General features: G+C 37.1%; 2 protein-coding genes across 4 annotated transcripts in view; one reads left to right on the top strand and one right to left on the bottom strand.

The window, feature by feature from the left end:
- The first annotated feature begins 500 nt into the window (after positions 1-500).
- LOC149373586 (uncharacterized) lies at positions 501-5,747 on the top strand. The gene has a single exon (XM_089596916.1). The coding sequence runs from the start codon at positions 501-503 to the stop codon at positions 5,745-5,747; it is 5,247 nt and encodes a 1,748-aa protein (XP_089453042.1).
- A 4,319-nt stretch (positions 5,748-10,066) lies between these two features.
- The window catches only part of LOC106635889 (WD repeat-containing protein 48), a 161,836-nt gene continuing 149,921 nt past the window's right edge, over positions 10,067-21,981 (bottom strand). For all 3 annotated transcript variants that reach the window (XM_089596139.1, XM_014348078.2, XM_089596140.1), the window contains one exon: positions 10,067-10,491. In XM_089596139.1, coding sequence (XP_089452265.1) covers positions 10,429-10,491 — 63 coding nt within the window. In that variant the 3' untranslated portion in view covers positions 10,067-10,428. The remainder of the gene's footprint in view (positions 10,492-21,981) is intronic.

Genomic DNA, 21,981 nt, shown 5'->3' with positions numbered 1-21,981 from the left:
CCTTTTGAAAAATATTTTCAGAGAGTGAAATCAAGTGAATTCATGATTTCAAACACAACATCAGCCGCCCGGTGATACGAGAGTGAGGAAGAGGGAACGATCGAGTGTGGAAGGGAGTGTTGACAATAACAACGGTGGTCTCTTCAGTTATCGCCTCAGTTATCGCCGCTTCTTCCTTGTGCGGTTCTTCGAAGGGCAGAGAGGCTTCAATCCCTACCACCTACGCGTTGTTATCACCCGTTCGACTCAACTTGTACACATGCAGGCCAGTTCTTCGGCGTTCGCACGAGGTAGATGAGTACGGGGACAAAGGTGTGACGGGGACGGTAAGTCGTCTTCTCCTTCTCGCACAACGTAGATACGATATAGTAACATTGGTCGTCTCTCTTCTACTCCCGTAAAGCCGGTTGTAAGCGTAGCGCTCTCGCTGTTTTGTTTACTTCGTTGGCTCATCAACGGTACTTTCTTACTGTATTTAGCTGTCGTCTACTACTTTCATTATGAACGACTTGTTGAAAGCGCAACTGAAGTTATATGGATTTCTATCCAACTTTTACGTAAACACGGTCAGCAAAACTCCAGTAGAAAATCGGAATGCTACGTATTATAAGGCTCGTCTTGATTTGCTCAAGTCGTATTGGACAAAATTCGAATCGAATAACGAAAAGCTGATGACGATAGAAGACGAAAACCCAAATATTCCTTACTTTGAAGAGGAAATTTATATAACGGGAGAGACTGAATACATCAGCGCATTAAGTCGTATTCGCGATTTAATTTACCAACTCGAGCCGCCCGCGACGGCCACCGGTCCGAACCCTATCGTTCAAAATTTTACGGCCGCTGCGCCTAATCTTATGCTTCCTGCTATTTCGCTTCCAACTTTCTCTGGAAATCAAGCTGAGTGGGAGAGTTTTAAGCAGCGTTTTTGCTCCCTTATTAAAGATAAGGCCAATATATCTCGCATAGAGAAGTTACAACACTTACTTACCGCAGTACAGGGTCCGGCCGCACAACGATTAAAGGGACTTGACGTGACCGAGACCAACTTCGACGTCGCGTGGGGAAAGCTCTTACGCCGGTACGATAATCCGCGTATCCGTCTCTCTTCCACGCTGGAGAATTTAATGAAACTCCCGGAGGTTAAATCTCGTAATATACAGGATCTTAACGAGATCATAGACCGAACCGAGGAAGCTGTTCGCGCGTTGCGTGATTTGAATTGTCCTATCGATCACTATGACAATTGGATAGTGCATTGCATAGTCCGCAAGCTAGACGTTAACACACGCGAGGCTTGGGAGATATCCCAGGGAGCCACCGAAGGGTTTTCGACTTATGATTCAATTTTAAAATTTTTAGAAAAACGGATTCAAACCTTAGAGCAGGCTTATTCTTCAAACGACAATCAGGGGTCACAGAATAAGCGGGGTTCGTCGTCTCGTTCTTCTAATCGTGTCACGGCTCATAACACGCAAACTGTTGATTCATCGAGTTCAAAAGCTACGCCGTCGTGTGACCTTTGTCAAGGTAATCATTGGTTGAATCGTTGCCGTCAATTCAACGCAAAAACCCCAGCACAGAGGTGTGAATTATGTAAAAGCTTGAAGCTCTGTTTGAATTGTTTGAGGAAGGGGCATTTTTCAAGTAAATGTTCTTCGCCTAACCGCTGTTTTACGTGCCATGCCGCGCACCATTCAAAATTGCACATCGATGGCAGCTCATCGAATAAATCGTCAAGCAACCGCGAAAATAAACCCGGAGATAATAGTCCGAACAATCCCGGTCTTGATGTTAATTTAGACGGTGAAGGTTCTCAGGTAGCTTCGCATAGTGTTTCTGTCGGTGCTTCAGTCTTATTAGCGACTGCTCGCATAAAAATTTCTAATTCATTTGGAAAATCGCTAACGGTTCGTGCTTTGATTGATCCTTGTGCAGAGAGATGTTTCATCACGCGACGTACCGTGCAGCATTTAAGTTTAGATACTGAAAAAACCTCACTTTCAGTGATTGGCGTGGGAACTGAGGCACCTGCCAGATGCAACACGGTTGCGCAGGGTATTTTGCAATCTAGTTCAGATCAGAATTTCGCGATGGGATTTTCCGCTCTAGTCCTGAATGAGCTTACGGGTTGTTTACCTAAGGAGAAAGTTCCTCAAGGGCATTGGCCTCATATTAATGGTCTGACTTTAGCCGATCCCCAATTCGCAGTGCCCGCGAGAGTAGATTGTATTTTAGGAGCCGACGTATATTCCACTTTGATTCTGGATGGCATAAAAAGGGGTCCGATCGGGTCACCACTAGCTCAACAGTCTGTCTTCGGCTGGTTATTGACTGGACCCGTATCGCCTTTGCCTGCGAAAGATACGTCCAAGTTGGTTCGCTCATTTCATGTGGTTGCGGAACCATCGCTTTCACAGCAGCTTGCGACGTTTTGGGAGATTGAAGAGGTGCCTCGCAAGGTTCCTTTAACTCCAGACGAGGACTTTTGCGAGATGCATTTTTCGAGCACGCATTTTCGCGATGAGAACGGGCGTTTTGTGGTCCGTTTGCCATTTGCCAAGCGCCCTAATTTGGTTGGTTCCCGCGACCTAGCTGCAGCCTGTTTGCGTCATTCTGAGCGACGATTGCAGAAGAATCCTCAACTCGCTGCTCGTTATCAAGCATTTATGCTCGAGTACATCGAGTTAGGGCACATGGAGTTAGTTCCTCCTCAGCAAGTTCCAAACCCTTCGTATTACCTGCCCCATCATGCAGTTGTTAAGCCAGACAATCTTGAAAAATTACGTGTCGTTTTCAACGCTTCTCAGAAGGCTAAAAATGGTCTCTCCTTGAATGATGTACTCCTGCCTGGACCGAAATTGCAGGCTAATATTTTAATCGTATTAACACTTTGGCGACGGTTCAAGTTTGTGTTTACAGCAGACGTGATCAAGATGTTTCGACAGATAGGGATTCATCCAGCTGATTCCGATTGGCAAAGAGTTCTGTGGAGGCAGGATGAATCGCAACCAATTCAAGATTATCGGTGTGTCACGGTGACCTACGGCACTGCTTCAGCCCCATATCTCTCGCTTCGGGTCATGAAGCAGCTTTCGCTCGATGGTGCCCATGAATATCCTGAGGCAACTGTCATCCTTCAACAGATGCTGTATGTTGATGACATTTTCGCCGGCGCAGACTCTGTGGACGATGCTCTTCGTAAGCGAGATCAGCTGGTGGCGTTACTCGGAACGGCTGGTATGGCACTCAGCAAGTGGGCGGCTAACGAGAATCAATTATTGTCAGGCTTACAATCCACTGCTTACAAGACGGAGGTAACGGTAAAAAACACCGAGGTAATCTCAACTTTGGGTCTTAAATGGTTGCCAGGCGAGGATACCTTTACTTTTTCAGTTCACACTGCATCTCAAGCTCTACAAGTCACTAAGCGTTCGATTTTATCTGAAATAGCCAGATTATTTGACCCACTTGGCTGGCTGGCACCTATAATTATTGTAGCTAAAGTTTTAATGCAAGACTTATGGCTTGATAACCTCGATTGGGACACGCCAGTGCCGGAATCTTTACAGGATAGGTGGCTGCAGTTCAGGGCTGAGCTTCCAAATATCTCAATCATTCGGATTCCAAGGTGGCTTAACACAACTGAGAAGGAAGAGTGGCATCTCCATGGGTTTGCTGACGCATCGCAGAGAGCATACGCAGCTGCTCTTTACTCTGTCGTACCAGGTCGTCAGCCTATGCTTCTGTTGGCGAAGACTAAGGTTGCACCAACGAAGGTTCAGTCACTGCCGAGGTTGGAGCTCTGCGCTGCTACCCTGCTGGCACGACTTATCAATCATCTGCTTGAATCGCCGCTAAAACCGCCAGTTAACATCCACGCCTGGTCGGACTCTAGGGTTGTCTTGGAATGGCTAAAGAGTCATCCATCAAAGTGGCAGACCTTCGTGGCCAACCGGACTAGCGAAATAAAAACTCGGTTGCCAACTGCGACTTGGAGGCACGTGAGGTCCGCCGATAATGCAGCAGACTGCGCGACTAGAGGCCTCACACCATCCGTACTCGCCGATTATCAGTTGTGGTGGCATGGACCAGCTTGGCTGCCACTGCCAGAGTCTGCTTGGCCGACTTCAGGCCCCTTTAAACCCCAGATAGATGAAGAGGTTCATGTTCTTGCAGCCACGGAAGTGAAAATCGACGATGACAGAACAACTTCTGGATGTAACTGCTTACCATCCCTTCAGCAGTTCTCAAATTTTAGCAAGATAATTCGTATTTTAGCTTACTGCTGTGCTTGGCGTTTTAAAGCCACTGCAAAAACCCAAGACTCAAATCAAATCTTGTCTCAAAGAGACTGGGCCATGGCTCGTATCTACTGTTTCAGGGCCATTCAACTCCAACATTTCAAAGAAGAGCACGCTCAGTTACTCTCTGGGAAGCCGCTCTCCAAGCGAAGCCTGCTCGCACGTCTCAGCCCGTTTGTATGCAGTCAAGGTCTCATTCGGGTTGGAGGACGTTTACACCTCTCAGCACTTCCTTACAACGAGAAGCACCCTGTGATTCTACCTGGTGCGTGTATCTTCGTGAAACGCCTAGTAGAAGAGACCCATGAATTGACACTCCACGGCGGCACCCAACTCATGCTGTCGCACTTGTACCGATCCCTGTGGATAACAAGAGGATCTGCTGTGGCCACAGGAGTTTATCGACGCTGCGTACGATGTGTTCGTTTCAACGTTCCACGCCTGACCCAGCAGATGGGACCGTTGCCGATTACACGCACAACGCCTTCTCGTGCCTTCACGGTTACTGGGTTGGACTATACCGGTCCGTTTCCTGTGCTGTTCTCAAGAGGCAGAGGAGCAAAAACGACGAAGGGCTACATCGCTATATTTATTTGTCTTGTTACTCGAGCAGTACATATTGAAGTGGTGTCTGACCTTTCCACCGATTGTTTCATTGCAGCTTTTACTCGTTTCACAGCTCGTCGAGGTGTGTGCCACACCATTTACTCAGACAACGCCACCACGTTCACGAAAGCAGCGAAGGAGCTAAAAGCTCTGTTCAACTCGGCGTCGCCTTTCTTCGACTGCATTGCCTCTACACTGGCTAGTCGTGGCACCGAGTGGTCCTTTATACCTCCACGAGCTCCTCACTTTGGTGGTCTGTGGGAGGCTGCCGTTCGGAGCTTTAAACATCATTTCCGTAGAGTGATTGGAGAGCTCAAGCTCACCTTCGAAGAGCTTACTACATTGGCCACTAAGATCGAGGCCTGCCTGAATTCTAGGCCACTTTGTCCACTCAGCACCGATGCCAACGAAGCAGTTGCACTGACGCCGTCGCACTTCCTGGTGGGCACCTCATTGCTCGCCCATCCCGAGCCCTACGATGATACCAAACAACCAGCATCCTTCAACAGTCGCTGGAGGTTGCTCAGCCTTCTGCGGGATTCATTCTGGGCCCGCTGGAGGAAAGAAGTGCTTCATCATCTACAACGTCGCAACAAATGGCTAAACCCAAGGCCTAATTTGCGGCAAGGTGACGTAGTACTGCTGACTGATGAACTCTCCCCCCCGACCCAGTGGCGACTTGGTCTGGTGACTGAGACCCATCCAGGTGATGACGGACTCGTACGGGTTGTCACGGTGAAAACTGCGAATTCGTCATTCAAGCGCCCCATCGTGAAGTTGATTAAACTCCCTACCGAGCCGGAATTGGAGCAGCTCTATCAGCAACTAAAAGTCTAGTTGCCTAAAATGAACCGCTGTAAAATTTTGTTAAAGAAAATCCAAGAGTTCGGTAGCTTCGATAGGGTAGCTAAAAGTACATTTTTTTTATTCATTCTAATTAATGTTAATTTAGTTTTGAAAATTTATGATTCAATTTATTTTCTTTGAAACCAAGTGCCTGTTATTCAATTATACAGAATTTTAATATTGTTGTAAAACTACCTAAGAAGCGTTGGTAGTCTAGGGACAGTTTCTATTAGCTTATTAGGCTTTCCTATTCTTTAGTAGTGTATAATTGTTTTGTTGACGCAAGTGCGTCAAAGTGGGCGGAATGTTCACTTATAAGTGAATATTTGTAGGGGACTTACTGCTCGGTGCACGAACTGTATTACATTATACTAGAGACTGGCTGGTAAACGTGGAAGGGGCTCGCGCACACAAGTAAGGTAGTGTAAACTGCTCCGTCTGAGCTTGTGTTGGTGTGCTCGTCCCCCGCCCCTATTAATTCCCAATCTTCGGGGCTCTCTGGCGATCGCTCCGCTGAGTTCGCGCCGGGTTAAGAGTCGGCTTTCGTGGGCCCTCGAGGAAGGTCGGGAAGCTCCCCCGTGGCAGCCAGGCTCTCGTAGTTCAGTTGAAAAGTCGGCCATCGAACACAGAAAGAACAAAACTAGATCTTTCCACGCAGACAGCAGTTTGTCAACAGTTTCCGTTCCCCGCTGGATCAAGGAAGCTTGTTAATCAAACTCGTCACCGAGCAGTGAATTCTCTCTCCCACTAGAGTGACTTCAGTAAGATCTTTCAATTGTCCTCTTTGTTTGAGGTAGTATTTTGTTATTTGTTATTAAAAGCTTAGACTCCTCGGACAACGCTTTCAATCGTTGTTTCGTGGCAGCTAGCTGTTTATTAATCTCATTCGCATACGCGTCTCAAATTTCCTCGAGACATTCTCTTGGTGATTGTATGTTATATTTAGACTAATAAACAATTTTGGTTAGTTTAAATATTGTCGTTGATATTTTGTTTCAATCTCCTTTGCAAAAAACAAAGGGAAATTTATAATTTTCGAAAGAGAAACATTTCTGATGTGAGTAGAAGATCCTCAAAGAATAAACAAAAAAAAAACTGGTGATTTCGATTCGTGACTTAGAAAGTTAGAGCCACGAGAAAAAGCCAGAGCAACTTTTCAAAGTTTTTCAGAAATACTTCAAGAAACTTTACTCAATTATTTATAAAGCCTTTTCGTAAAAAGTAGGACTAAAGGCGAGAACCAGGATTTAGATATTTAAATAGTTTATTAATTGCATATTGCCTCAGTACAATTTTTTCGTGTAGTAGAATGGTACTTTCTTAATAATATGATGAATATACTTTGTCAACATCCAATAAAAAGTCACTAGCAGGACATTACCACTCCCCCATAGGTGGTATGGAAATTTGCTAAATATTTTATTCATGATAATTCTACATGATCATTTTATTTGAGATAACGGAAAAACGTAACGAATTTTTTAACGAAAGTTTGTACCTGTTATATTGGGCATCAGAAAGTTTTCTTTTTTAATTAGGACCTTACTATGATAAAGGAAAATATTATCTGATTACGCAGGGGGTCGGTAGAGGCTTATGGATGGGTTTTTTTTATAAAGTTCAGCAAGGCAGTGTGAAGCCCGTAGATTTTTCAAAAACTTTTAGCGCTCGGTAGAGGGCCTTCGGATTTTTTCTAAGAACTGAGGAAGATCAGTGGGAAATTGCTTTTATTTTGTTACCAAGAGGTCTGACAAAGTCCCATAATTTTTAAACTACCTTTAGATTAAACAAACAATAAAATAGCATTCTTAGAACGTTAATCCGACAGAAAAATAAGGAGAAGTAGATATCATAGTATGGAATGAAGCGTCAATGATTCCAAAAAAAGCTTTAGAAATAGTGGATTGAATATTAAAAAATTTTAGTAGTAATGATTTACATTTTGGAGAAAAAATAATATCAGGCAAATTTTATCGGTTTGAAAAAATAACTTCACATCAGCTATTATAGAAGAAACATTAAGGTACTCTTATTTATGGAAACTCTCTAATATTTTTAAATGAAAAAAAAACAAATATCACCGAAGATAAAATTATTTTTATTTTCATTAGATATAGCAAAAGGTAAAATTAATTTGTTTATAATACCATATGAATGGAAAACGAAAGACTTTTGCAGTTTTTGATAAACAAGTAGTTTTTCATAAATGGAGTTACTTTTACATCACATAACGAATATACTTCATTATTTGTTAATAAAGTACTGAACACTATGGAAAAAACTGCTACATCATCCTACTATAGTATTAATTATGCAGCAGCACAAGGAACAGATGAATCGAACGAAAATGTAAAGTTAATTTTTTTAATTAAAGTTTTAATCGCAATTTATGAAGGCTTACTGCCTACTATGTAATAGAACTTGTTTACGCATAACAAAGTTATCCAACTGTAACATAAAATTATTAAGTATAATGACATTATCGAGTATAATACAAAGACGTTTGAATTACTAAAAAATCGAATAAGTAATTGTTAAACAATATACTTAGTCAGTTTAATGAATGCCTTCAAATAAATGCGTTAAACTGTTGTGAAATATAAATGTACATGTATCATTCAAAAACTCATTGGTTCATATGCTATTTTATTTTCAGAGAAAATTGTTCATCGATCAAGGGGGAAAGTGTAAGGCAGGGAAAGTTTGTAACGGTCAGATTAAGCTAAGAAATAAAAGAAACATAAGCTTAATCGTGGAGAAAGGTGGGGAAGAGTAGGAAAGGACGAGGAAGCGTGGCGAAGGGTGGGGCAGGGTGAGGAAGCAAATCTTCAGGTAGAGTAAAAACAACTGAATAATATAGGCAAATATAAGGGCTTTGGAATTGATCTCTCAAAATATGTAAACAAAACAACGCTATGATCGAAAAACTCAATATTTTGCCTATTCAAGTCATTTATTTTTTTATTAATTATGTTAGAACTTTTTTAATAACGAGAAAATTCTCCAGATATTATATTTTTTGATTAATTTATGTTTCTGTACTGTTTTCTAACAAAATGGTTCGTAGTGATGTAGGTAGAGGTCTTTGAATTTTCGAAAAGACAATCAACGAATTTGATATTATTTGTCTTTCCTTTGCTTAACAAGTTTTACAGAGATTCTTACACATGCACAAATATACGTTAAATGTTTTAATAATATCTATTGAAAAAACCTATGCATAATGACATCCTGCAGCGACATTTACTGACATGTAATACTACACTTTATTCAAGAAAAAGAGGTACTATAGGATGTTTTTTCTCCTCCTTTCAGATATGCGTACATTGTGGGTATTAAAAACACGACTAGGAACGAGTGTCTCCACATACGTGACAGATTCTAGCGTTAAGTTAGAGATGTTATCAGCGTATGCAGTAGGAAGTTGTTTTGAAATTATCGAAAGATTCGATGAAAGCGCAATCTTATGCTTGCTAGCTTGACAGCACGTCGTGCTATGGCTCTAATTTAAACTTTCTTTATCTACGATGTATTTTAAAAAAAATTGTTTATTTATTAAATATTAAAATACTTATTGAAACCACCTCTAATTAAAGAAAATTCTTATTCAAACGATAACTGCACCTTTTTCGATACATTGCAGTGGATTATTTAACACATCGTTTCATAGAAAGTATTTTCATTCATTTATTGTTTATCATAGAAGTATAATTTCTTACTTGCTTGCCCAAGCATCTACTGACTACTAGTTTTTAAGAAGTTAGTATTTGTAGTTTCTTCAACATTTTTGCCGTCTACGAATCTTGAGGGTGTAAATAGTAATTAAGTTGATAGTAACTTAAGGATGCTTGGTGTTGTATTCTTATTATTTTTCTATTGCACTTCAGTTCATAATTTTTATGATTAAAATTGTTTAATCAATGTTTATATACATGAAAGAGAATTGAGACATAACTCTTGACGTCTGAAAAATCATAAATCATGGGAAATTATAATATTCAACGCACTTTTGGAACTTCCTTGCAAAGTTGAAGTTAATACTTTTTCTATGCATTTCAAAACAGTTAAAATATTCTCAAACCCATTTGTTGTGAGGATGACTGAATATTTCTTACATTGTCCTAGATCATAAAATAGAGTAAGCGCATTTAAACTTTTTTTTAGTATCCTTTCACGATGTGATTTACCGTATTTTTAGTAATATAAATATTTTATTTTAACACAAACTTCAGCTACATTAAAAAAAAAGTTTTTTGAACTTGAGTGGTTACATAGAGTAGGTAAAAAAAAGGTGAAAAATAAGATAACAATTCTGAAAAATTTCTATTATTATTAAGTTTACATAAGTGTATCTGGTCAACTAATTTAGAAAACAAGTGCGTCATAACAACAAATAACAACTTAGTATTTGTATGATTTACAGCTATTAAAGAATCTTAAGACTCATTAATACTATAACACGAAGCTTACCTTTTGAAATCGTATACACAGTATACAAAGGACTATAGATTCGTACTATTAAGATTTTATTATTCACTTTCTAAATTAAAATTGTAATGAATCTACTATTAGTTTTTATATTTGTAAATTAACTGATGCTCATTGAATACATTATAAAGTCTGTAATACCCCACAATTACTAGCAGAGCCAGAAATACTTCCGAAGAACTGATTACTTCACTGGTCGATAGTGAATAGTCAAGTCAGCTGAGCTTTTCCAAATAAAATGCCTTACCTAAAACAAAAAAAAATTGTATTGATAACTTAAATACTAAAATGCAGGTTTTCAAGATGTAATAGATTAATGTATTCTTTCGACTGAAAAACTAACATAATTTACGGGCGGATTAAAATACCTATGAGGCTTCGCATTTTTTAATCTGTATTACGATGACATAAATCAAACTATGTGTTAAATAAAACCAAAACTTTATTGTTTGACACATAAAATATTTACGTATATATATTTTTTGTGTCTGCGCTTGATATGTTTAATGGCGACAATTTATTTTAAAAAGGGTACTGTTACCTTAGCTTTTAATCCTATTTGATGTACAACACCTTAAATCATCCCTGATCTACATACTTTATACAGAGAATGTACACTAGACCATCAGAAGTAAAACTAAAGAATGTGTTATTTAACGATTTTTATTTATTCGTTATAAGATAGTAAGAATGTGCAATAATATCTAACAAGAACTGGTGAAACTTAATAAATTACATAAAATTCGAAAAAGTATTGAGAAAAAAATTTTTTTGACTAGAATGTTTGCATTACGCTTTTCTTGCTACCGAACCTCATATCCCATTTTAGTTAATTATGTCAACGTTTTTGTCTAATCTGAAACATAGCTAAAAAAATAAGATAACTTTAAAAGTTAAGCCCTGCAGTTTATGAAAAAGTTGTAACTATACTACCATGCTTAGTCCTCAAAAAATGGACTGTATGCTCTAAAGAACACTGATACAAACATACAATCCTTTTTTTCTCCCTAACATAAGCAGTTTAATTTAACTTTGAAAATTTCATAGGAACAATGAAACTGAAAAATTTAATTTCTATAATCGCTTTAAACCTTGTAATAATACCTTTATAACTTTGTAAAAGTCAAAGATGTAACCAGCAATTTTAAAAATCTATAAGCTCAAAATTAGAACAGCCAAAAATTCAAATACCTTTATACAAAATACAGCAGTTAAGATACTTACATGAGTAATTTTAGCCTCAAAATTAGTTATTCAAATTAGAGTATTCAAACTACAAAACTGAAAAACTTTTTAACGTTGTTGACGTCTCTGCTATTCGAATATTAACAGTCAAGACGGAGCAACAACTATACAATTGGTAGCGTTGAAGGATTTTAAATTTGAACAAAACCGTGCTTAGCAGTTAGAAACCGCTAACAACTGGTTTACTATGAAAATTTAAAGATGGATGGTATTTTATACAATGTTTGGATTTATTAATTAACGAAATAGGTTGATCACTTGCACTAACAAAATTATTTATTATAATAGCTACAAATTTCCGACTATCTAATAGGGGCGTTTTCCTTTTCTTACGGACACTTTTTGTTAGACGATGAGAGCCTCGCTCGTATGCTGGCAGGTCACAGGCTATCTTACTATTGTTGCTGCTACTGGTCCTAACAACGTGTGATTGTCACGCCGACGACATGATGATGTTCCCTGCGTGCTCGAGAGGTAGCCAGGACAAACAGATCTAATCGCTACGCTAGCTTGAGCAGAAGAAGCGTTACATTTTTTATTACCGTGCAACAACCACCACCGCACGCCAATCACCACACAACCCGGGGCGCTTACTGGTCGCTTTGTTAATTAATATGATAAATAAAATAACAAAACCACCAATCACCACATAACCCGGGGTGCTCACTGGCCGCGTTGTTTATTAATTAAATAAATAAATAACACAAGCGTCAATCACCACACAACCCGGGATGCTTACTGGCCGCTTTGTTTATTAATTAAATAAATTAAATAATGCAAGCGCCAATCACCTCACAACCTAGGGCGCTTACTGGCCGCTTCGTTTGTTAATTAAATAAATAAAATAAAACAAGCGCCAATCACCACACAACTCGGAGCGCTTACTAGTCGCTTTGTTAATTAATAACTTTGAATTCATTATATTATTCAACAAAGTGTCCAGTAAGCGCACTGGGTTGTGTGGAGATTGGCGCTTGCGTTATTTTATTTATTATATTAATTAACACAGCGACCAGTAAGCGCCCCAGGTTGTGTGGTGATTGGCGCTTGCATTATTTAATTTATTTAATTAATAAACAAAGCGGCCAGTAAGCGTCCCGGGTTGTGAGGGGATTGGCGCTTACATTATTTTATTTATTATATTAATTAACAAATTGGCCAGTAAGCGCCCCGGGTAGTGGGGGGATTGGCGCTTGCATTATTTTATTTATTATATTAATTAACAAAGCGACCAGTAAGCGCCCCGGGATGTGAGGGGATTGGCGATTGCATTATTTTATTTATTTAATTAATAAACAAAGCGACTAGTAAGCACCCCGGGTTGTGAGAAGATTGGCGCTTGCATTATTTTATTTCACATATTAATAAACAAAGCGGCCAGTAAGCGCCCCGGGATGTGAGGAGATTAGCGATTGCATTATTTTATTTATTTAATTAATAAACAAAGCGACCAGTATGCGCCCCGGGTTGTGAGGGGATTGGCGCTTGCATTATTTTATTCATTATATTAATTAACAAAGTGACCAGTAAGTGCCCCGGGTTGTGTGGTGATTGGGGCTTTTGTTATTATTTGAGGCATTAAATTTAAGAGTGGCCAGTAGGCGTTCCGTGTTACTGGGTTAATTAGCATTGGGTTTTTGGGTTTAATAGCTTGGGGTTTATTTATTTATTATGTTAGATAATTCTGTTGAGTTATGTGGGTCTTTGCGTTTTGCTCCATATAGCCAATTTGAATTTCACGCTTCTTTGGATGCCACTTCACGGAAGATTGCTGTTACCAGAATAAGCTATACCAAAAGTGATGAGCATAGAAAAATAACGTACAGGTCTTGAGATTTCTGCAACCAGTCTCACATTTTGACATACTTATCTGGATCACCGAAAAACCTGTGACTAGTCGATTCTATAACTATACTAGTACAAGTTTTTCAATAGCTTTGGTACAGGATTTTTCTGTACCATGGATAGTCTATTAAATTTGTATACTGCGCATGGCTTTCTACTGTATTGTCTACCGCGCACAGTACGTGCGCTTATAATATACAGTGGAGATATGTATGTATATATATATGTGCATACTTGCATACATGTATGGGATTGTCATTGTTATTTTGGCTCAATATGTAAATTGTTCTTTGCGAGTGAAAACCAATTATTATACGCAACAGGAAAGTGACCTCAAGTGCCTACTGCACTTATCATTATATCTTGTTAGATTCGTATCAATGTATTGAACTTTATATTGTGTTGTGGTGGATATACTGAAATCCTAACCTCTTGAACTTTTACAGCTACGTATATATATATATATATACTGACATTTTGAATGCTCCCACTGGCCGACTAACTTTCTGTACTGGTACAGGAAAAACCCGTGCCACGTATCGGATTTTGACGTACTAAGTATAAGGTTTATCTATACTCACTAAGGTACTTTAAAGTATACTACCGTACCAAATATACCTGTACCAGTACACATTTTTCTTGTACAGAGTATCGAAAATACTTGTACTAACATATAGTACCTGTTTTTCTGGTAACAACAATCTTCCGTGTTCTGAGAGCACTGCTTGTATGTCCCGACCGTACTGAACCATGCTGCTTACTATCGATAGCGCCAATTCAGTTCGATTGGGACATCAAGAATAATTCGCTATGCAGCTCTGGTAGTAGCTTAATTGTGAGGCATCTCCGGGAATGCTTATTAGCTTACATCCAACGCTTCGGCAGAGAGCTCTGGTTTAACCAGCGAGGAGTGTACGTCTCAAGATATGGAGTTTTCTCTGTAGAAAGGCTACACAGTGACAAATGGACCCTATGCATCATTGGTGCAGAGAGTATCAGCTCAACTGGCAGAGTGTCGTGGTAACCTTATGAAAAAAAAAAAAAATAAAAAAATGTAAAATACAATGCAGAGTTAGAACTCTAGCGTTCACGGCTGTTTCAGGTCGAAAAGCAGGACCTCATACACCCTTATTAAGTAACCGCAGCTATTTATGAGTAGTTAAATGGGGCTTTAAATTACTTTGTTAAATGATAGATATGATAAAATAATATTATGTACTCTTTGGGCGGTCATCATAAAGAATACGTTGCTAGTACACCTAAAAGGACGTTTATGGATAAGGTAAATTCAGATAACTTGGGACACTTATGACGGTGTGAGATCATTAACCTCGGTCTTTTAAAAATTATGCATCAATAGTATGCACAATCGATTTCAACCGTTGAAACACATTTTTTTCTATCAATTGAAAAAACTTTTTTTTTCCGCCTTCTAACCTCAAAATAGCACCTTCGCTGCTTGATTTTGGGTTCTCAGGCGGAAAAATAGTATACGAAACTAGTTTCAAAAGGCTTCTTTACGAACCTCTCGGTTCGTAAATCGAAGCCTTTGCAAAATATACTATTTCTTTCGTTTGTAAGTGTTTAAGAATTTGAAATCAAATTTTTAAACTCATGTCTGATTTAGCTATTACGGGACACATTTAATTTGTATTGAGGTTAGGGACATTGCTTAAGTTAATTTTAGACAAATACCCAATTTCTATCTTAATTAGATACACTCGCGATTCCATATTGCCATCACAGTAACTATTCATGAATAAAGTAACTTCATTCTTCTGAATCCAAATTATAGTGATACGCAGTCAAAAAATGTGAAATTCAACTTTCTAAATAGTTTTTTTGTTATTTTCCATATAAAATGTCTCGTAAAATAAAGAGAATTTTTTTGTTCCACTGATGATTTGTTTAACACTGTTCTTGATGCTGTGCTGAGTTACGTTTTTCGTAATTACCTGAATTTACCTTATACCTAGGTCCACAGAGATTACTAATGAAAGACTTAGCGATATGATATGTTATTAGACTTATTACTCTTATGTTTGTTTTTAGAAAAAATTAACATTCTATCGATTATTTACCACTTTATATACATTTATGTATAGAATTGTTAGTAAAAATTATCTGCTTCACTATAAAAACTTACTTTATTCATTAGTTGTTGATATGATGGAAAAATGACTGTAGCGCGTTGGCTTTAATTGCAAACACATTGAAAAAAATTGCGTTTTGAAAATATCTACGAGATACAGAAAGTAATAGTAGTAACATTGAAACTCATAGTATCGGACAGCCAGTATTTTACCATCCTTATTTACTGACTCACCACGATATATGCAGGAAAAAATTCAAGATGGATGTAATGGCGTACGTACGAGCGTTTTGGTGTCCATATTTATTCATCATCATTACGTGGAACTCCTAACGGTCGAAAATAAAAAAATGAATTACGCGAAAATCAAAACCTTCAGTCAGGTATGACATTATTTTCAGGGTTTTTCACTTGAAACTAAAAAATCTTATAAATTTCCTCATTAAGATAGCAATGTACGGTGGAGTTGATGCTTGGATCTACAGTGTTGAATGGCAAAAACGAGGCCTTCTACGCATGCACTTACTGTAAGGGCTAAAAATGAGAAGTATGCCAGATGAAATAGACACTCTTATTACAGTTGTATTATTGGATTCTTAACAAAACCCTTTGCTGTTTAATATTGTTTCAAAAAGTATTATTCATGGGCCTTGCGGTGAATTCAACATGTCTTTACCATGCATGCATAACAGAAAATGTACTTGACAATATCCTTACAATTATATAAAATAAACTTAAACTACAGATGACGGCTACCCTATCAATCTTTCAAGGCCTTCTGCTATTTGTAAATACATTAGGAAAGGAACAACTTGGGCTAGTTTTTTAGTTAAAAGTGTTTACGAAATTGCAAATTATGCAAATAAATGCTGTATTTTTCCTGTAAAGGATTTTGGCGTATTTTATTTTGTGATTCATGCATTGTATTCTGCAGCCTTACATTTAGACGTCTACTTTAGAAATTATGAAAGACTATACATTAATCTGCAAAATATTCAACAAGTTTTAACAGATCTAAAAAGAACGACGTTGACCGCGTTTTTCAAACTACGCTTATAGATGAATTTGCCTAAACTCTTATGTATTTCAGAGTTTCCACTTATAACCGATAGAAAAATGATGAATTCGTAAGCAGAAATTAAGAAAAAAAAAATTTCAGGCCAACCAGGAGTAAAAAGATTCAGTCATACGTAGAGTTAAGACGATTCATCCTACTCAATCGGAGCGCTTATTTCTTCATGTTACTTCAATATGTTCGAAGCTCAACTTTATTTGAGTACTTGGAAACCGTTGATTGTATTACTCGTTCAACTTACAAAGCTGCCTGCCATACACATGGTTTATTGGAAAATGATGATCAATAGAAAAAAAAATTTGCAGATACTCCTTTGTTTAAAAGTCGATGAAAATCAGGTGACTAATTTGGAGTCATTTTAGTTTTCCACAAACCATCAGTTTCAGATTTTGAGGAATGAATTCAAACAACAATTATGTAATAATTTTCTTTATTCTTGGTGACTTCAATCGCACGATTTTTAATTAAAATTTTCTGAAGAAACATTTAACAGCGGTTAAATTAAAAAAGAAGACAAGGTCATCTTTTTTTTAGAAAAAAATTTGAATTTGAAATAAATTCACTAGTTTAAGATGATCTCTGTACTGATGTTCGATTTGAGCATTCCATAAGATGTGGTTATCATTACAACTATTCAAATAACTGTGTTGAGCAAAATCTTCTAAAGTTAATTCGAGATCCACGACAAGCTTTCCATTGTATCATTAATAGTGTCTCGAGTAAAAGTCGAAAAATTTTTGTCAGGATGCTCCTGGGGGCACAGGAATAACGTCCCTAATTAATCTAATATTGGCTTAAGCAAGATCTGCTTGAAAACTGTAGTTTGCTGTTGCAATTTTAGGCATTGCTGCTACTCTTTCAAGTGGGGATAGAACATCTCACTTTACGTTTAAGCTTCCAATATGTTTTTTCCGGAGAAGATAACATGTGCCCGAAATGCAAAAATAACCCTTTTAGAAAAATTCTTCAAAATACAATAATTATCTTACAGGATAAATGCACAATGAGTCATAGAGTTCATGTTAAAGCAGTTAAAAGAACATTACAAGATTCAAGATCCAACTAAAAATTAATGAGTAGCGTCACATTTGTTTCTGCTAGTATTTTAAGCAGACGTTCCCAGTAATTCCGAGAAAAACTAATGTTAACATTATTTATTTATGCCTGTTGAAAATTATTATTTTTCTGGGATTATGTGGAGTTTCTCTATTTACAACCATTTAAAAATGGTCTTACCACCATGGATTAATCATTCTCAAAACTGGTTGTAACTGTCGATGATGTCATTTCTTAAGTTTACCCTAACATTAAAATTTTATCTAGAAAGTCGTACCAATAGTTATGTGAGAAAGCGATAATTTTATCAAAAAACGCTGCAGCAGTGTAAAATAACAACAATAATGTTCAAAAATATGCTGCTGATTCTCGAGAGTATCTCTATATTGATTCAACTCACCACTACGACAATTGGTAATAGTCAATATAATATAGTTGCCAACGCTGATTAAGACATAACTATATTGAAAAACAATAAATGTGAATAAAAAAAGCCAATTCCGTTATTAGCCGCTAAGGCTCACTAAGTTTACTTTTCTTTTTTTTTCTTATTGTAGATTTATAATGTTTTAATCACATAAAATTTTAAACAAGTTTTCATTCTAATAATAAACTTTGGTATGTAAAAATAACAATAAAGTTAGGTTAAGAATGTAATGTTTTTTAATTAATGATATAATAATGGTTCTTTTAAATCTAATCTGCCGATTTAGAAATACTGTAGTCATACTGCAAGAACGCTGAACTAATCTAAAAACTCAACAGGTCCTGAAGGAGCGGCGTTGGCTTAGTGGTAAGCACGTTGTTACTAATACAACGCTGTTCTAGGAATACAAGATTCGATTTCTGGTGGGCGCAATTTTTTCAAAAACTGTTTCCATCGGAAAAGGTCCCTATGCAACCCCAGCTGTTTCGAGGCGGATTTTTCCGTGGAATTTTCCTTTAGAGTAATTCTAGAGTTTTTTCCTTGCCTCACAGGTTTTCTGGCCTGGGTAAAAGATCAGCGGATCCGATGCCAGGCGCCAGGCAGGAATTGCCAGCCTCATCGGCGAGAAGTGATCCCGGGTACATGGGGCTTTTCCGAGGATACTAAGAAGCCTGAATCCAATGCTTCATTGGAGAGCGCCGGATTAACCAGTTAGGAGTAGATGTCTTGAAATATGGAGTCTTGATCATGGAAAGCTACACAGAGAGTGCCAGCTTAACTGGCAAGGAGTTTCACTGGAGGTATTTCCACTGTGCCCATGGTATGATAAGGTATGATATCAGTTAGAAGATTGGTAAGATGCGTACAGCAGTACACCTCCACACATAGTTGGTAAGAAGGTGGCCCCAGTGACTAGGCCAGTCGGCTATCATGGTTACCCGGTAAAAAAAAAAAAAAAAAAAAAAAATAATAAAAAAAATAAAAAAAGACAACGAAATAGGTCCCGCATTCTTTGAAATTCTGTGTTTCAATGTAGATGTATACACTTAAAAATGTTAGAATGTCATACAAGCCTTCCTAAATACAGAGAGTACATTGTCATTACCGTTGAATTTATACAGAAAGCAGTGTCCTTTGATTTTAACATTTTTAATGAATATTAATAACTGTTAAGGTTAAAGCTCCAAAATTATAGGCTTATACTTAAAGAAACCTTCATTTTCTCATGGTCAACTGTATGTGGTATCATTCAGATAAAAAAGTTAAGATGGAAATTTCATACGAATTAAACGCGTCGATGAATCAAAAATTAAAAATGTAAATTGGTAAAAAATTTTTATGATTTAATATGAATTAAAAATAAAGATACAAACTATAGTTAAAGTATAAACTCACTGAGCTGAGTAACTATATCATATTTACGAATGCATTAAATTTTTTTTTGATTTTTGATAGAAAGAAAATTAATTTTAATTAAATATTAGTAAATAGGTCTTTTTATTGAATACTTTAAAACAAAGTCTTAAATGCCAGTAATAGAAAAACAAGCATTGTAGAAAAAAAAGTAATGTAGAAAAAGTAAAACTGTAGTAAAACCTTTTATCAGTATATTTTAATGATACAGCTGAGAAGCAAGCCTCGAGAGAAAGAGTATTGCACGAAAACCTGTTCATGTCGATCAATCCAGTATTATAGGCGATTTTGCTTGCCAGTATGCCGGAAAACCGAAAACACGCAGCAGCATTTAATGACGAAAAGTATTTTTACTGTATAGTCTTTGTAAAACCTTTATTTTAACACGTATATTTATTATGTTATTCGACAATTTTATTTTCATCAACTATTTATTTATAAGTAGTCCATAGACTCTTAGTTAGAATTTATCTTAATATTAACTATTTGAAAATATCATTTAATCTTTCTATGAATACTGTTTTATTTCTAATAAATTATAATTTGTGTGTTATTAGCAAAGTAGATGTAGGATAATATAATAGGACAGTACAGAGTATTTTATGATGAAGGAAGTAAGGATTTCCATTAAGTTATAATGTGTGCGCTTAGCTAAGCAGATGAAGGTCAAGATTTGGTGTAATGTGGGGGAAGGTGTTTGAGTTCTTCTTAATATCGTATGGGGGGTTGAAAATGGTTAAGTTATCGGGACTGAGAAGAAAGCGATTTATACAATATGAGATTTTTTTTTTGATGGAGCGAGGAGGGAAAGATCTTCATAGACACCCCAGCTGATCCGGTGGTAGTGTCAGATTCACCCGGTGTGCCTACTGACTAAAAACTAACCTTCCCGCGAGACAGGTCCGTCAGAACCACTTTCCTAGAAGACAAAAGGGCATAAGAGAAGAAGGAAGAAGGAAAATAAAGGAAAATTTTGGAGGCCAGCTCGCTCTCAAAGGAATCAGAGGAGGGGCACTAACGCATCTGGGCGAAGCTCGAATCTTGGCTTACGCCAGAATAGAGTTGACAATATAAAAAGTCAAGATCTTGATTAAATCACAAAATGATTGCTTAGATAAGCAAATGCAGGTCAAGATTTCGTGTGAAGGGGGGGACTGTTTTAATGACTTTAGAAATCATGAGGGGGTAGTGAACGTCACACCGAAAAAGTATTGGGTTAAAATATTTGTAGAAAGAGTGAGTTTTTCTTTAATTGATTAAAATTATTATCGTGTATGAAGGCCTATCGTGTGTGTAGTCAATTTTTTTCTATCCAAACAAGATTGTTACACTGGGAAAAGTATAACATAGAACAAATTACAAACACTCACTATTTATTTTAATACGTAACAAAAATTTTTTTCATATGTGTATACAGAACAAATTCTTACTTTATTAACATAAAGTAGAAAAATTGTTTACAAAATTTTACGTGTTAAGTATTTCTGACATTAAAAACTGTTATTATTTTTTTTATTTACCATTTAACTTTTTTTATTTCCTTATTTACATCACTACTGCTTTAATATTTTAATTTAATTAATAAGTTGGAATACTTTTACTATTGTTTAAAATGTGTGGTAGAAAATACATAAAAATATCATCAGTTAATCCATCAACACCTTTCCTAGTTGCTTTTTTCATACTAAACTGAGAGTTGGAGGTCAAGAAATCAAGACCAAAAAGTCCAAAACTATTGGATCAAGACAAATTTTTAAAATCCATTAAGGAAGCGGATGCGCTGATTGTTTAATTCATTGCTCTATGCAGTGCTCTATTGACTACCGTTAGTAATGGGGAAAATGTTTTTGTCTGACGTAGAATCGGGCCAATCGCTGAAAAGCTAGCCAAATACTGAATAATCGAGTAATCAATCTGGAATTTCTGGGTTGAACATTTTTCGAGTTGCTGACTACGAATTTAATTATATATTTAAAATGAATTACTTAAATAAATAAATGTAAAAAAATACGATCGTTGGTGATGTTTCCTTATCTACAACTCGTATGACGATACAGACTATGACGTCGAGCAGTCGGATAATTGCTTTTTTGACACGTAAAAACTTGAAGATACTGTTCAAGTTAGATATTCGGCACGTACATAATACATTCCAAATGGTTCCTACTATCTTCTTCCAACTTTTTACCATAATGGACTAGATTACTCACAGACATATGGATACAGAGGTTAGTCCTATACCTTGACTAGAAACCTTTTACCTTATCTTATATTACTCAACTAATCTTTCTTAAGCCCTCTGCATAAAAAAAATGTGAACTGATGAGAGCTCGTATTTATTCAGACTTTTCAAGCTTTAAAGCTTTTAACATTATAAGCTACTGATTTTGACTTACCTTAGAATGAATTCCATTCTATATGAGTCGAAACAAACAATAGTATGCACGAGATAAGATGGTCAAAGCGATTACCCCGAAAATGGTCATACTGCAGTTCAGCGTTAGATGAATTGTACTGTGTCATGATTGGGAACACCACAGCTAAGTGTTCGGCGTTAGATGAACTGTACGGTGTCATAAGTGGG

The sequence above is a fragment of the Copidosoma floridanum genome, unplaced genomic scaffold (genome assembly GCF_036245765.1).
Source record: "Copidosoma floridanum isolate Cflo_tuat_1 unplaced genomic scaffold, Cflo_Japanese_pri ptg000030l, whole genome shotgun sequence".
NCBI classification, from domain to species: domain Eukaryota; kingdom Metazoa; phylum Arthropoda; class Insecta; order Hymenoptera; family Encyrtidae; genus Copidosoma; species Copidosoma floridanum.
The sequence above is the reverse complement of the archived record's forward strand: the minus strand, read 5'-3'. Positions and strand labels throughout refer to the sequence as shown.